Here is a 13324-nt window from a genome sequence, read left to right on the forward strand (position 1 = left end):
CATGTAAGCGAGTGCAGAAAAAAAAGGAATACCGTTTCGAGCACTAGATTTTCCAGACTGGCATTGTAAGCGCTTTGTGTAGGGAATGTTTATAGCCTAATTTACAGCCGCTGGTAGATCCAGTTGAGAGCCTCCGAGATACCGGCATCCGTACTATCCGATCACACTTGTACGTCGGCATACAGTAAGTATGCACTAGTAAAACAATACGAAGAGCAACTAAAAATTCCATAATCAGTGAGTACAGGCGCCAGTAACTTGTGAAAACAATAATTGTAGAATAAATACATGACAACAAAATAAAAATAAAGGACTCATATAGCAATAGGAGACAAGCAAAAAGACGTGAATGTCTCGAATCGAACTGCGGACCTTTCGTGGCAAAGTCCGACACTTTACCTCTCGACAAACAGCGCTGAGGGCGCGGGCCGGCTTAAACTCGCGAGGTCAACCATGCACAATGGGGATTATTTCGGTAGTCGGAGGCGAACGGCGTGATAAGGACAGCGAGTGTGGCGCCATCTAGAATCTGGAAAATCGTGAATCGGAGTTCTCTTGTAGGTTGAATATGTGCTAGATTGAAGGGCTAACGAGCTTGCAACTTCACAGCGGATTTCTGTTGCGTTCAGAATAACTCTCGTATCTGGATACTGTTCCTCGAAGGCTCCAGGCATAGTGCTATCAACTACAGTGCGAGGCTGCCACAGTGGCAGCTTCGCTAACTTCACATACATGAAGTTAAACCAGGATATGCAAATACGGGACACTGTCGACTGAGAGACACCAAAGCGGTCTGCAAGGTCTTGCTCGAACAACCCCAAGCGCAGCCTGACCAGAACAAGGAATAACTCACTCCTTGTTGAAAGCTTTCGCATCCTGCCACACGCTGCATGAGTCTTTCCTTGCTTCTTCTGCGTTGCAATATTACAGCCATTCTCACCTGGGTCGAGGTAGTCATGAAGGGCATCAAATGTTTCTAGGTTCGGCAAGCCAGTGTAAAAATGTACATAGGGAATCCACATCCATGGCTTTGATGCCAGCTGCTGTGTTCTTTTTCAACCTCCATAAGTTGACGCTCAACCTCCTGCTTCTCTCGAAGTACCTGCTTAACTCTTTCATTTGCTTGGAGCAGTTGGCACTGCAAATTTTGTATTTCGAGGTCCTTCTTTGGCAGCTGCCTCGATAGAGCGTCTAGAGAGTCTTCGTTGGAGTTGCAGTTTTCACTTTGGTGTTCCAGCGTCTCCATGGCCTCTGGTCCTCTGCACACGTGTGTGGAAGCCTCATCGAAATCTGGTGCACTGTTGCCGCTGACTTGTGCTGCAACTGCTTGTTGGGCAGGCATGGCTTGGGCGGTAAGGCACGGCACGGCACCTTCTTTGAGGCAACAATATCCATTTGCGACGCTCGAAATAAAGTCTGATGGCAAGAAGTGCTTGGAGCAGACGAATGTTGATTTCTTAACTTGAGATGGCACATCTGCGTAGCATAGTTTCACTGCCTTGAGCCACACATTTCTACGGTTTTCGTCGTGTGGGAGCCGATAGTACGAGACCTATGAAGCAACAGACGTACGATGTCACATTTACCGCAACACTCCCCTCGCGTTTGAAACCTACCTTCTTCCCTGTCGCATCTCGGTAACCTCGTTGTCTGCAGCCAGCGACGCAACACTGCGAAGGCATTTCAGCAGGAGGGACTCCACGTACAAACAATGCGGTTCTCCGGACCGTACGTATAATGGCGGATAGAAGGAGCTCCGCACCAGGTGGCGCTTTCATTTTGCATAGGGTCTATTGCTGACCAATGTCATGGTATAGGCAGGGGAAGTAAAATGACTCAAACCTGGAATGTAGCGCGGTGCCACAAAAATGTAGTTACACTGATGTTTCGCGGGGGGGAGGGGGGGGGGGGGAGGGGGTCCAGCGTGACGATCGCAACAGCTCTTGCACTTACCGATGTCTATCTGAGCAGCCAGCATGCATGAATATTGTGAGACGTTATAAATCGCGTGAGGCGGCCTCACCGCTCCAGACACCGCATACGATACTTCATCTCGCTTTATGCACAAGTATGAGTGTGTGAGCGTCCCGAGGATACCAGCTGCGTGGAGGGGGGGGGGGGGGGGGGGGGGTAACGAGCCCCCCTCCCGCCCCCAACCTTGAAGTTTTGGCTACGCCACTGGCAGGAACGTACTGGAACCGCGGGGCAAGAAATGGTATTTGAGGTGCAGCACAATGGCTTCTTTATTTTCATACGAGACATATTTGCAAGAATTAATTTGGATACACATTTGCATACAGGTCCTCAGCTTCTTGCTCAATCGTCTGTTTTATATTGACTGTGGAAACCACACCATCCAGGCAAAGCTCTTCATCTTCCTCGAGAACTACGTCTACGCGTCGTCTGCAGCGCAGCCGTCATCTCAGCGGAGACCGGAACACGTCTACTAAACCAGCAAGTGCTGCCCCTAACAGCGCCCTCTGCACCTGCTGCCAGCTCTGTTTCATTAGACGCATAAGTGGGGAAGTTACTTCTATTTTGTAGTGCACTACCGTTACTCACTACTTTTTCGAAAAGTAACGCGTTACGTTACTGTTGCGGTAGTAGGTAACGCGTTACTAACGCCGTTACTTCTGATAAGTAATGCCGTTACTTTTGCATTACTTCACCAGTTGTCCTTATAATATGTACACTCTAAATATTTTCACACCTTTAAAGGTGTAAAATTGGTGTATTCTCATGTATTACACCTATTTTACACCCTAGTACCTCGGCTTGAAAATTTTCGAGGGTGTAACTATGGTGAATTACACCCTTTTATGAGACATTGTCAGGAGGGTGTGATGAGGGCGCAACAGAGGGTGTATTTGGAGGTGGGACAGGCTCCATTACACAGGCTAAATGTATTCCTGTTCCTGTGCAGTGTTGGAGTGCTTGTGGTACTCAGAACTTAAGCTTGTGATACAAGTTGTGATATAAAGACCAAATGCACAGTTACTCAACATTTGGTACACTGTCATCTAACCCCTCAAGGTTAGATGACTGGAGAATATAAAATTACTACTATGTGATAAAGCCGTATTAAGTGATACGTTTGAATACCTTCATGCCTACGTAATGTAGGATATGTATGCTGCATGGCATAATGTCAACCTAATAAAAGCATAACTACTCAGTTCCTGTGATTGTGTCATATATGTATGATGCCCGCATATACCCACATCAATCACCTATAACATGTGTGTGCTGTGCAACATATGTCTGCAATGTCCTATTTTTGACTTCACACAGGGTACAGCTGAGTAGTATACCTGGGAAGTATTACAAGTTCAGTGTGAGAAAAGTGTATTCTTGGCGTTTTAAATAATATTTTGCATGGCTGTGATCGAAGAGTGATGCCAAGATAGCCACAATGACACTCCAAAGTATGCGCCTTTTGTAAAAACTAGAAACAGTATACTTTCGCAATGAAGCTGTAATTTCAACTTTCCTTTCTTTTTTTCTTAATAAACATATTCCCCCCTGTGGTAATTTCCAGCTGCCTCTTCTATGGTTTGCAGGTTAGCCCCCCCCCCCCCATTACACCCTTCCACACAATTACACCCTTGATATCTTGAGGGTGTTCCGTTACACCTTAAAAGGTGCGCGCCATGCACATGTTCTTTTACACCCTTTAAGGTGTAAAATTATTTAGAGTGTACCATTTTTGGTTGAGTCACATAAGTGCATTCCGCAAATGAATGCAAGCAATGTTGGGCACAAACAAGGGTCACGCATGAACACAACTTATATGTACGGTTTATTGCAACGCAGAAGTAGTTGATGTTCAAAATGAGCTTCGCCCGTTGGGCTGAGAGGACGCCTAATGACCAGTGAGTGCTCCTTGTCAAGGTTGATAGAGACGGTGACCTTTTATCTCATACAGTACAAATCCAAACAGCCAATTCCTTGGTACTTTGTTACTTGTTCAGAGGGTAGAGGCTATTTTTCTGCCGCTTTTGCCCCATTCGTCCGAAAAATACCAGAGGGAGTGAAAAACAGAGGTGGTAAACAAAGGTGACACCTCAACCAGGGTAGGTCAACAACCCTTCTTTTGTGTTCTTCGTGGGTGTCGATGTGACCTTCTTGTCATTGTTGAAGATGAATAGAAAAAATCGGGGATTTTCCCGGATTCTGCAGGCACGGTCCTCGCTCAAGCTTTCAAGTTCCCAAACACGCAGTAACGCATAACGCCGTTACGCGTTAGTTGTTAAAAATGTAATGACGTTACGTTACTCATTACTTTTCTCCCAAATGTAATGCGTTACCATATTTCACTACCCGAATGTAACGCGTTACCGGTAACGCACTACTTTGTAACGCGTTACTCCCCACCTATGATTAGACGCAACCTAGATCCAGTCTGGAAGTTCCCCCGCGCGCCATATCGCGCACTGGGCAGCCCATATAGCGATGTGGGCGGACCCGTCGCTTAAAAGAACGCCCGCCGGATGTACGCTAGGGACTGTGGACATTCGGATCTATCATGTACATCCGATGCACGTTCGGTGTTGTTGGGTCTGACCTTTATCGTAAGCCCACAGATTCCCGGCATTCTGTCATTCAACAGTTGCCACCCAAGATACACAAACTTGGCTATCGCCTACAGCCAGGTTCTACGATACAGGAAAATCTGCTCAAGCGACGATGACCGGGAGAGGAATCTTAACCAATTAAAACGAACATTTGTAGACCGTAAATTTCCAGCCAACCTAGTCCAAGGCGCCCGAACGAGGCTCGGAAAGTCAATCACGAAAGCTTATTCTGCAAACAAAAAGACAACTCAAAATGATACAATAAACTTAACCGTAACATTCGCTGACAACATCCCAAATGTTAACCATATACTGATCATAGCATCCTACTCCAGTCCGCACGCACTAAGGAAATTTTCCTTTACCCACCAGGTGTCACCTACAGACGTACACGCAACTTACAAGATAGTTTAGTTCGCTCTAAAGTAACCGAACCAGAGAATTCACCAACTGGTTGCCATTCATGCAACAGCCGTATATGTCAGATCTGCAAACTAATGCAAACGGCTCAATTAGTTAAGAGCACAAACTCCAACTTTTTTGTCAAAATCAACGCAGATCTAGATTGCAACGCCTCCAACGTTGTATACTTAAAGGTTGTGGGCTTCCCCCCCTCGATCCCACTTGGGGTAGAACCCAACCGGTCTCCTACCGAAACCACCGCACCGAGAGACACAGACACAAATTAATCAATACTTCGTTTATTGTCCCACAGGACGTTCACTTACGCCATAGTGGTGCAATCTTCCTTCTCGGTCGTTCGCTCACACTCCGTCTGTCTTCCGGCCGCTGAGCATTGCCTTATCAAGGCTCTCCTCCAACATGCGCGCCCTCTCTGGGCGTGTAACTTAGTCCCGACAACATGTGCGCCCTCTCTGGGCCCCGGCCGTGGAGCGCGACTCCACAAGGTACTGTAAAGCAGTAGACAAGCATGATATGCCGGTGATGTGACTAGCGACTTTGTTGCTTCTAAGTACCATATGCGGAACCATACGACCGACAACGCGCTATAAATATTTTTAATTTGCCACGAAAAATGTGGCGTTGTGGAGCGGTGCCACGCCTGGTGTCAAACAACCCCCTGTACAGCGGGCAACACTGAAAATTGGTATTACACACTATTACATCGGAACTTCGTTATTCTAGTAACCATATTATTAGTTTTCCTGTTTACCTATGCATTCTGAAACCCCTGTTAACAGTGTTTTTTGCGAAGTAACCCAGCGCTGGCTGCTATTCGATGGAGGCTCTCCCTACTTCTCTACTGCGCCTGCGCGCTCCTTCTGTTCGCGGCCTCTTTCGAACGCGCTGACGCTGCCTTGCTATCGTTCTTTTGGTACTGCGAACTACACACTTTCGGTTCTTTTGCCTGTTCGATAAAAAGGCACTCGTTGCATCAAGATGCCTGGTACGCAATGTTGTGTTTGGCTCTGCTCAAGCAACCACATGAGGACAATCAGTATGGTGTTTCATCCAGTTTCTCTCTTTTTCTGCTTTCGGTTTGTTACTGCATTACTGAATGCTCCGCAAAATAAACTTCTTGCGCTTCTTTATTACCCTGAATTTTGTGTACACATGTTCAAGCCCCAAACTGCTATATTTGCTACATACTGCACCCTCTCCACCTAGCTGTCGCTAAAAGGAAGTAACGCACCACCTCCATAAGATAAACCACAACGTGGTTGAACTGAAGCGATTTGAGTACGAGGAAGGCAGCGATTTTCAACACGTACACATTCACGTTCGGGACTATGATGTGAACGTCACGTATGCAGTTTAGTCGCTATTTATAGTCAAGTAGTTCACGCTGCTCACACACAGTTCTGCATGACTTCGCCATACAGTTCAGACAGAATGCCGGCAATGCGAGCTTACGGGCTGCTTCACGACGATTTCTGGAAACGCTCACCAGCACGGACACTTGAAATTTGTTTCTATTCCTTGTTATTTACTTTACCGCGCCCAAGTCATATCCTGTTGCAAAGCAGATCTAGTTTCCCAAAAAAGAACCTCCGTCAGGACACGTAGCCCATAACAACAAGCATTCCAGTGTTCCAAGTTGCGGGAAATCATACTGAATGACATGACGCAAAATAATGGTTGTGGGCATGAAACACACAGTGAACAAACAAGTCCCGACGCTGTCTGGCTTCTTGAACGTCTGACACTTTTTTTTTTTTTCAACGGTTCAGCATTTCATTTCAGTTCGCTTATCCGTTATCCTCAGATGTGGATCGTTGTGTGGATTGCAGGGGCGGATTTTATGGTGGATTGTGGTGGATTGTTTTGTCGTGCCCAGTGTTATACGCATGCAATGTGGTTGCCGCTGTATATGGCAGGAGTACGGATACATTGGATGGACTGTAGTGGCACCCCTGGTGGGCCTCTTTGCAACCAGGGTCCAGCACTGAAGTGTGCGGACATGCTGGTGAGGTAAAATTGCTACGTTGTGTCTACTAATGTCCAACTATTTCCTTCAGGTTTCAGATTTCTTAATCGTCCAGGTTCAGGTTCAGGTTCAGTCTCGCCGAATCCTTTTGCTCCAGTCCAGTGTTTTCCAGATTGTGGTGGCGCTGCTATCACCGCGCTAAATCCAAGCCAAGCGAAGACGCCTGTATCGGCTCGGCTCTTGTCTGCTGTTCGCTCTCTTCGTGCGAGCTCCCCGATCTCGTCGTTTGTTCCACGCATGCTGGTTTCGAGTTTTCTTCCCTTTGTTTTGGTGTCCGCAGCAGTTGTCTTTCTGCTGCAGTCATTTCGAATACCTAGTACAGTGTTGCCCGTAACCTGTAATTGGAATTTTCTAATTAATTACACACCGTCGATTGGAATGAAGCTTGCGCAGTTTTTGTCCTGGTGGCTTGAAGTATCGAATAGCCACACTAAATGACATTTGATCGGTCCTGCTTTACAGTACCTTTAATTCAGTGTAACGCCTGCCAAGCACAGTACGTAGGCCAGACGAAAACGACTTTTAGAATTAGGTTCAATAACCACCGATCAGATGCGGCGAAGAAACCAAACCTTCCAGTTTTGCGCAATTTCAGCCAAACGGGGCCATTCAATTAACGAAGTTTCAATTTTATCGATCGATCACGAGAACAACGGGAATCTTACCTTATCTACAAATTCCAGTCCACCATTAACGAAGACCATGCGATATTGTTACATGAAGACGAGTGGGTGCTTTTGCTCAGCGCACCCTAACATTTGTTCGGCTCGCTCTCCGGCTGCGCAGTCGAGACAATATTGTCAACAATAAGAACCTTAACTGCTTATATAGTGTACTGCCTCCTTTCCTTTTTCTTTTCAGCCGGACTCGTGACACCTTTCCGACCCAAAGGACGATGACTTCACGCCTGGTCTTGACATAAACAACATTCCCGAATCTGACCCACTGACGACCACCAGGGGCCACCAAGCCCGACTATGACGTCATGCTACACAGGTACAAAAGCTTCAAGACACCCTTTTAATCTCTTAGTCCTGGCGAAGGCGGAGCTTCCGCCGCAAACGCTGACCATACCCCTAGATACATTTCTAATAGTTTAAATTGTAATAAATCACCCTTTTTTTGCTTCCCCTACCCTTCGTTGTCTGCCTTTCCTTCATAACTGTATATTTATATATATAGATATGCGTCCGAATTCTTTGATATGACTTCCGCACCTCGTTCGATTGTCCATTATACTCTTCCATTTCTGACACGCACTTTGTCGAAACACTCGTTACTTAAAGTAACCATATGTTTGGAGACTTCCTACTTAGTGAATAATTTAACTGCCTCGAAAACAAGTTGTTCAAAAACTCGTAAAAACACGCTCGCCACACACTCTCTCTATATTTAAAAAATAGGCCAAAGCTTTCATGCAATTTACGACGCCAGCTTGCGCTTTTTACTACTCAGCATATTTAATGGCTTAAAATGAGCACGACCTATTCTGAACAAGGAGACAACCGTTCCGCAAATAGCATTCAAGACTAGACGTCCCAAACACAAGTCCACTATAGGGGCGAGTACATTGTGCAATTTAAATTACGTGCAGCCATGGAGTCCCGCGTGCTACGACTGTTTTTCCTTTTGATTTGCAACCTGAACCTTGAACTCAACGGAGCTTCTGCTACCGGTAAGTGACTGTTTTGTGAGGATGGAACTGCTTGCCGTAGTCCGCAACGCTTAGGCGGACACTATCACGACTATCGCATATGAGGGGGAAGGGGCGTGTCCGACCTGTGCCGACTTCACGGGGAACTATGCCGACATTTGCCTTAAAGGGGCGCTAAACAGCTCAAAGAATATTCTCCAGTTATTATGCTCTATGAAAGAACGTGGCTAACGATATCCAATTATGAAATTCATTTACTTCTAGCGAGCGCCTTTACCACGAAACAATGCCATTCAAAGAGCATAATCCGCGTGAGTCTCTCCTTCCTACTCGGAGAGCACCTACGTCACACGTCTTGCACGTGTAGCAAAACTGCATTCCAGTCACTGGAGATGGGGGAGATTTCGGACTCCTAGCCAATGACGGGCTTGTGAGAACACCGCTGTGACCTCGCGGAGCAATACAGCGCTGAAAACATAGTGCGCACATGAAATGGAATATTGTGGGCTTTTGGTACCTTTTGACCTGGCTACCTTGGGTTTGACAAGTGTAAATATGTTTAGAATTGACCTCACTACCCGATATTAAAACAAAATCAGTGTACAGGCGCACCGCATGTTGAATGGTTGATGGTGCGCGACGTCAAAATGACGTGTGGCTATTGTCGCCAGGGCATCGCAGGGCGGGGCATGAGCGCGAGAGAGTGCAGTGAATATTTGGTTGTTTTGGAGCCATTATTTACTTTTTTGCGACAAAAATTTTTGCTAAACGTCACTGTAGGAAACGAATCACACTGCATTACAAAAAAGTGCACATTGCATACCTGTTTATTGCTCCCTTTAAAGTGGAACTCCGCAACAAAGTCACCACAACGATTGTGACATAGCAGTAACCCTTAAAGGGACTATCGCATCCGTCCCGGTCGATTCCGAAACTGTAATGCCGTTTTACTCCGCGTTCATCACTGATAATAACGCCGAAACCCCGACGCGAATTGATGGCATTGTTCCTGTGCAGTTTGATATAACATTTGGCAAGAGCAGACGACGCATTCCGTGTTTCCCTCTCTGGAAACATCACACGGACGAGGCGAAATCACTGCGCGCCCTTTGACGCGGAGGAGACCAATTATGGAGCGGCCGGAGGGATCTTGGTAGCCTTGGCGACCGACAGACAAGCGGGCGAGCGAGACGGAATGCTATGGGATGACGTCTTCTCTGTGATCGGCTCGCGGAATGTTGTTCCTGGTTAGCCTCGAACGTGTTCGTACTTCCAGTACCGTAACACCGTGTTTCACGCAACATGGTTACGTCAGTACTCACACTGGTAAGCGACATATTTATCGATGACTTTTCACTTAGCACAATGCTATGAGAACGCCAAGCAGACGACCTCGGAGACAATCGCCTCCGCTGCGCTCCCATTCGTGTGCCTGCCTTACGTCATCATCGCGATGTAAGCTGTTTCCGGAAGAGAAATTTGGCCAAATTAACTCGGAAGCGGTGACGAACATTACCCTATCGGTATCATAGGTGCGTTCCCGGATGCGATAGTTCCTTTAAGTGTCAGGAACATGCATACGAAATATCGCGTTCCCAAAGTGCGCACATTTTATTCGAGACGAATTGTTACGAAGTGAACGCTTCGCCCCTGCGAAGCAAGAGGGCCCTGAAATCAACACTGCCGACGTCATCCTGCATGGAAGAATGCGAGCAGACGAGAATGCCGGGTGACGTCACAGTATCTTCCTCCGGGCGAACCGCCTTACACGTTGGTTTCGGTTTGGTATTGTCATCACTTACGAATTAATTACTCGCACAAAATGAATGCGAATGTTGTATTCGGTATCAAGGGAGCAGTCCGTGTTCGGTATGATGCTCACCTAATTTTTTCGAATCCTTCCCAAGTCTCCCTTTAAAGGAGCAGTGAACGAATATAAAAGGTGCACATTTAAAGTACATTGTGATACGTTGGTGACGATGAACACTCTTCAAAAATACTTGTCGCAAAATGGTAAATTATGGCTGCAAACCGACCGAATATTCGCTCATAACTAGGGTTCCGAGTTTTCGGAGTTTTCATTTTGGAAAATTCAGAGGCTGTTTATCGGAGTTTTCAACTTTTCCGAAATTCGGAATTTCTCGGAGGATTAAAAAGTCTGAAAAATGAACGGCGCCGATTTCGGAGTATTGCGGAGCAATCGTCGCAGAGACAATGCAAGGAAAGATCGATGTGCAAAAGTGACTGGGACCACACGATGTAACGCACGTACGTTTTTATACCCGTAACTATTGAAGTACAAACAAGCGTATTTGCACAAGTTGTGAATGGTACCCAGACTCATAATGAGAAGCAGCTGTGACGAACACATAACTGTTCTGTGCCAAACTAGCCTAGTACCCGTGGTCAAGTAGAGTCACTAGGGTCGAGGTACATACAACAGATGGGACAAGTGTGTGTTAGTATCCTCCTTTTGGGCTATTCATGCGCCCAGTGACCCTGATGAAGGCTACCACTTCTCACCTTTTCTTTTTAGTTGTGACTCAGTTTGAAGTCGAAAACTAGGTGTGGAAGAAGGAGGTCAAAGGAAGAAGGAAACGGGAAAAAACTTTAAGGCCGCCCCGTACGCGTTGGAAAAACCGGAGTTTATCGGATAAATCCGGTGTTTTGCAACAAACATCGGAGTGAGTTTATCGACGTCTATCGGATAAATCCGAAAAGTCGGAAGCCTACTCATAACGTTGAGATACCTGCCAAAGGACACGAACAGAGATTATCTGTCTCGTACACTCCTTTCAGAATGCGATAGTCCCTTTAAATACGAAATATAAAACGAGAGAAGGCTAGTTTCATCTCAAATCGAACAAGCCGGTGCATTTGATGTCTCAAAGGAACGGGGTAAAAATAGATGTTGAAGCCATCGGTGAGTTAGGATAAATAAACACTTTAGAGGAGATGATGAAATATGAAAAATGAGATGAGATAAAATAGGAGAGGATGAAAAAACTGCCTCTCGGAAGACGATGTTGTCGCGCGCAGATTTGAACGTCCCCTGCTAGACCATTCCGTGTCGCATTGCTGTGATTTCTCGCTCTGCCTTTCGACCACTTAGGGCTCAAGATGTTCCCGCGTTGGCAGTGCTGTGTCGGTTTTTGCTTGTCTGAGAAAGAGGAAAGGAGATCAAAGTTAACTCAAAGCGCCAAAAAGCACCATATTCACTCCAACTTATATGTTACAAATTTAATTACCTTAAAAATTAGTTTGGGTGCAGCTTTACATAAACATGACAAACCAGCCATACCTAAACACGGTACATAAACGTCGGCTGCTAAACTGAGCATACAAGAAACGGGAAAAAAATCCGTTGATGCGTTTGGTGAGAGCGAAACCAAAACCAAAATCAAGGTGGCTTTCGCCACCTAAAACTAAAACCTAAACATGGCTAAAACACACGATAATTTGAAGATCTGTTGTTCAGCAACAACACTGATGGACTTCTCAACTTGCAGTTCTTTGCAAAGCATTTATTACAAGGTCAAGGAAGTACAAAAACGTCAGAAAAGACTCAAACAGCCGGTAGAATAGATAATGTAAAAAACTGCGTGCACTCCGGCTTCACGCAATAACTAAAAAAATAAAACGTAGACGCTTCACCACCAATGCAGGCGGCAATGATGATATATTGTTTTAAGTTATTGCGTAAAGCCGGAGTAAACCAAGTTTTTTTATACAAAAACATTAGTGCACCTTCTGCTTTTTAGTCGCCATTTGAGTGGTACTGGTTTTCCAAGAAAAGAAGAAAAAGGGGGGTATATAAAAACTTTCCAGTGCTCGTTATCTGTATAGGGAATACTAGAAGGAAGAATAACACTTCACAAACACAAGGCTGGGCCGCTCCCTGAGATATGACGACCGAAAAGACCTTTTCGATGTTCACCTACCCAGGCAATTGCAATTCCTTGAAGGTTTACAGTATGGAGGCATCCGACAGAATATACTGATAACTTTCCCAGCGTCTCATCATATTCGAGCTGTTGAAGGCTGTCGAGCTGTTGTGTCATTTCATCAAAATTTTGATGAAATGACACAGGGCTTACATGCGCGCACACTGAATTTCGCGAAGTCAGGGTTAAAATCTGGGGGTGGATTAGTCTACTTATCACTAGAGAGCGAATTCTCAGGCATATGCCTTTTCGTCGGGAAACGTACACATGTTGCCTTCCAGTGTTCTAAGCACGTATCAGGTAGAATGGGCCCCATTAGTGGCCTAATGTTAGTGCCTTTTCAGCCTTTTTTATGATTAGTGTCTTTTTTTGGAAATAGGCGATGATAAGTGCCTAAACGGGTACTTTACTTGCCACTTTTCATTTATTGCATAGATTTTGCAGCGAAAAAAAAAAAGACAGAAAGAAAGTGTTTATAATAGCCGAGGACACGTTTCGACGCGCTACATCGCAAAGTGCAAGTGTCTCCCCCTTTTTCGCCTGCATTCCTCGCACCCGGTGCAACCAACAACCTGACTTGACAGAGTGCACACCGCGAAGTGCAACACCGTATCTGCCCTTCCAGCTATGCTTAGTGGTGACCGCCTCCATTTTTTTCTTTTAAAATCAATCAATCAATCAATCAATCAGTGGTGACCGCAAT

General features: G+C 45.8%; 1 protein-coding gene across 2 annotated transcripts in view; it reads left to right on the forward strand.

Moving 5' to 3' along the window:
* The first annotated feature begins 8524 nt into the window (after positions 1–8524).
* Positions 8525–13324, forward strand: part of LOC135376419 (uncharacterized) — a 43835-nt gene continuing 39035 nt past the window's right edge. Inside the window, exons 1-2 of one of the 2 annotated variants that reach the window (XM_064608921.1) lie at positions 8621–8698; positions 9695–10003. In XM_064608921.1, coding sequence (XP_064464991.1) covers positions 9913–10003 — 91 coding nt within the window. In that variant the 5' untranslated portion in view covers positions 8621–8698; positions 9695–9912. Of the gene's footprint in view, positions 8699–9694; positions 10004–13324 lie in introns of both variants that reach the window. The other variant, XM_064608922.1, reaches the window with a different exon arrangement.

Source organism: Ornithodoros turicata, unplaced genomic scaffold, assembly GCF_037126465.1.
Source record: "Ornithodoros turicata isolate Travis unplaced genomic scaffold, ASM3712646v1 ctg00001087.1, whole genome shotgun sequence".
Taxonomy (NCBI): Eukaryota; Metazoa; Arthropoda; class Arachnida; order Ixodida; family Argasidae; genus Ornithodoros; species Ornithodoros turicata.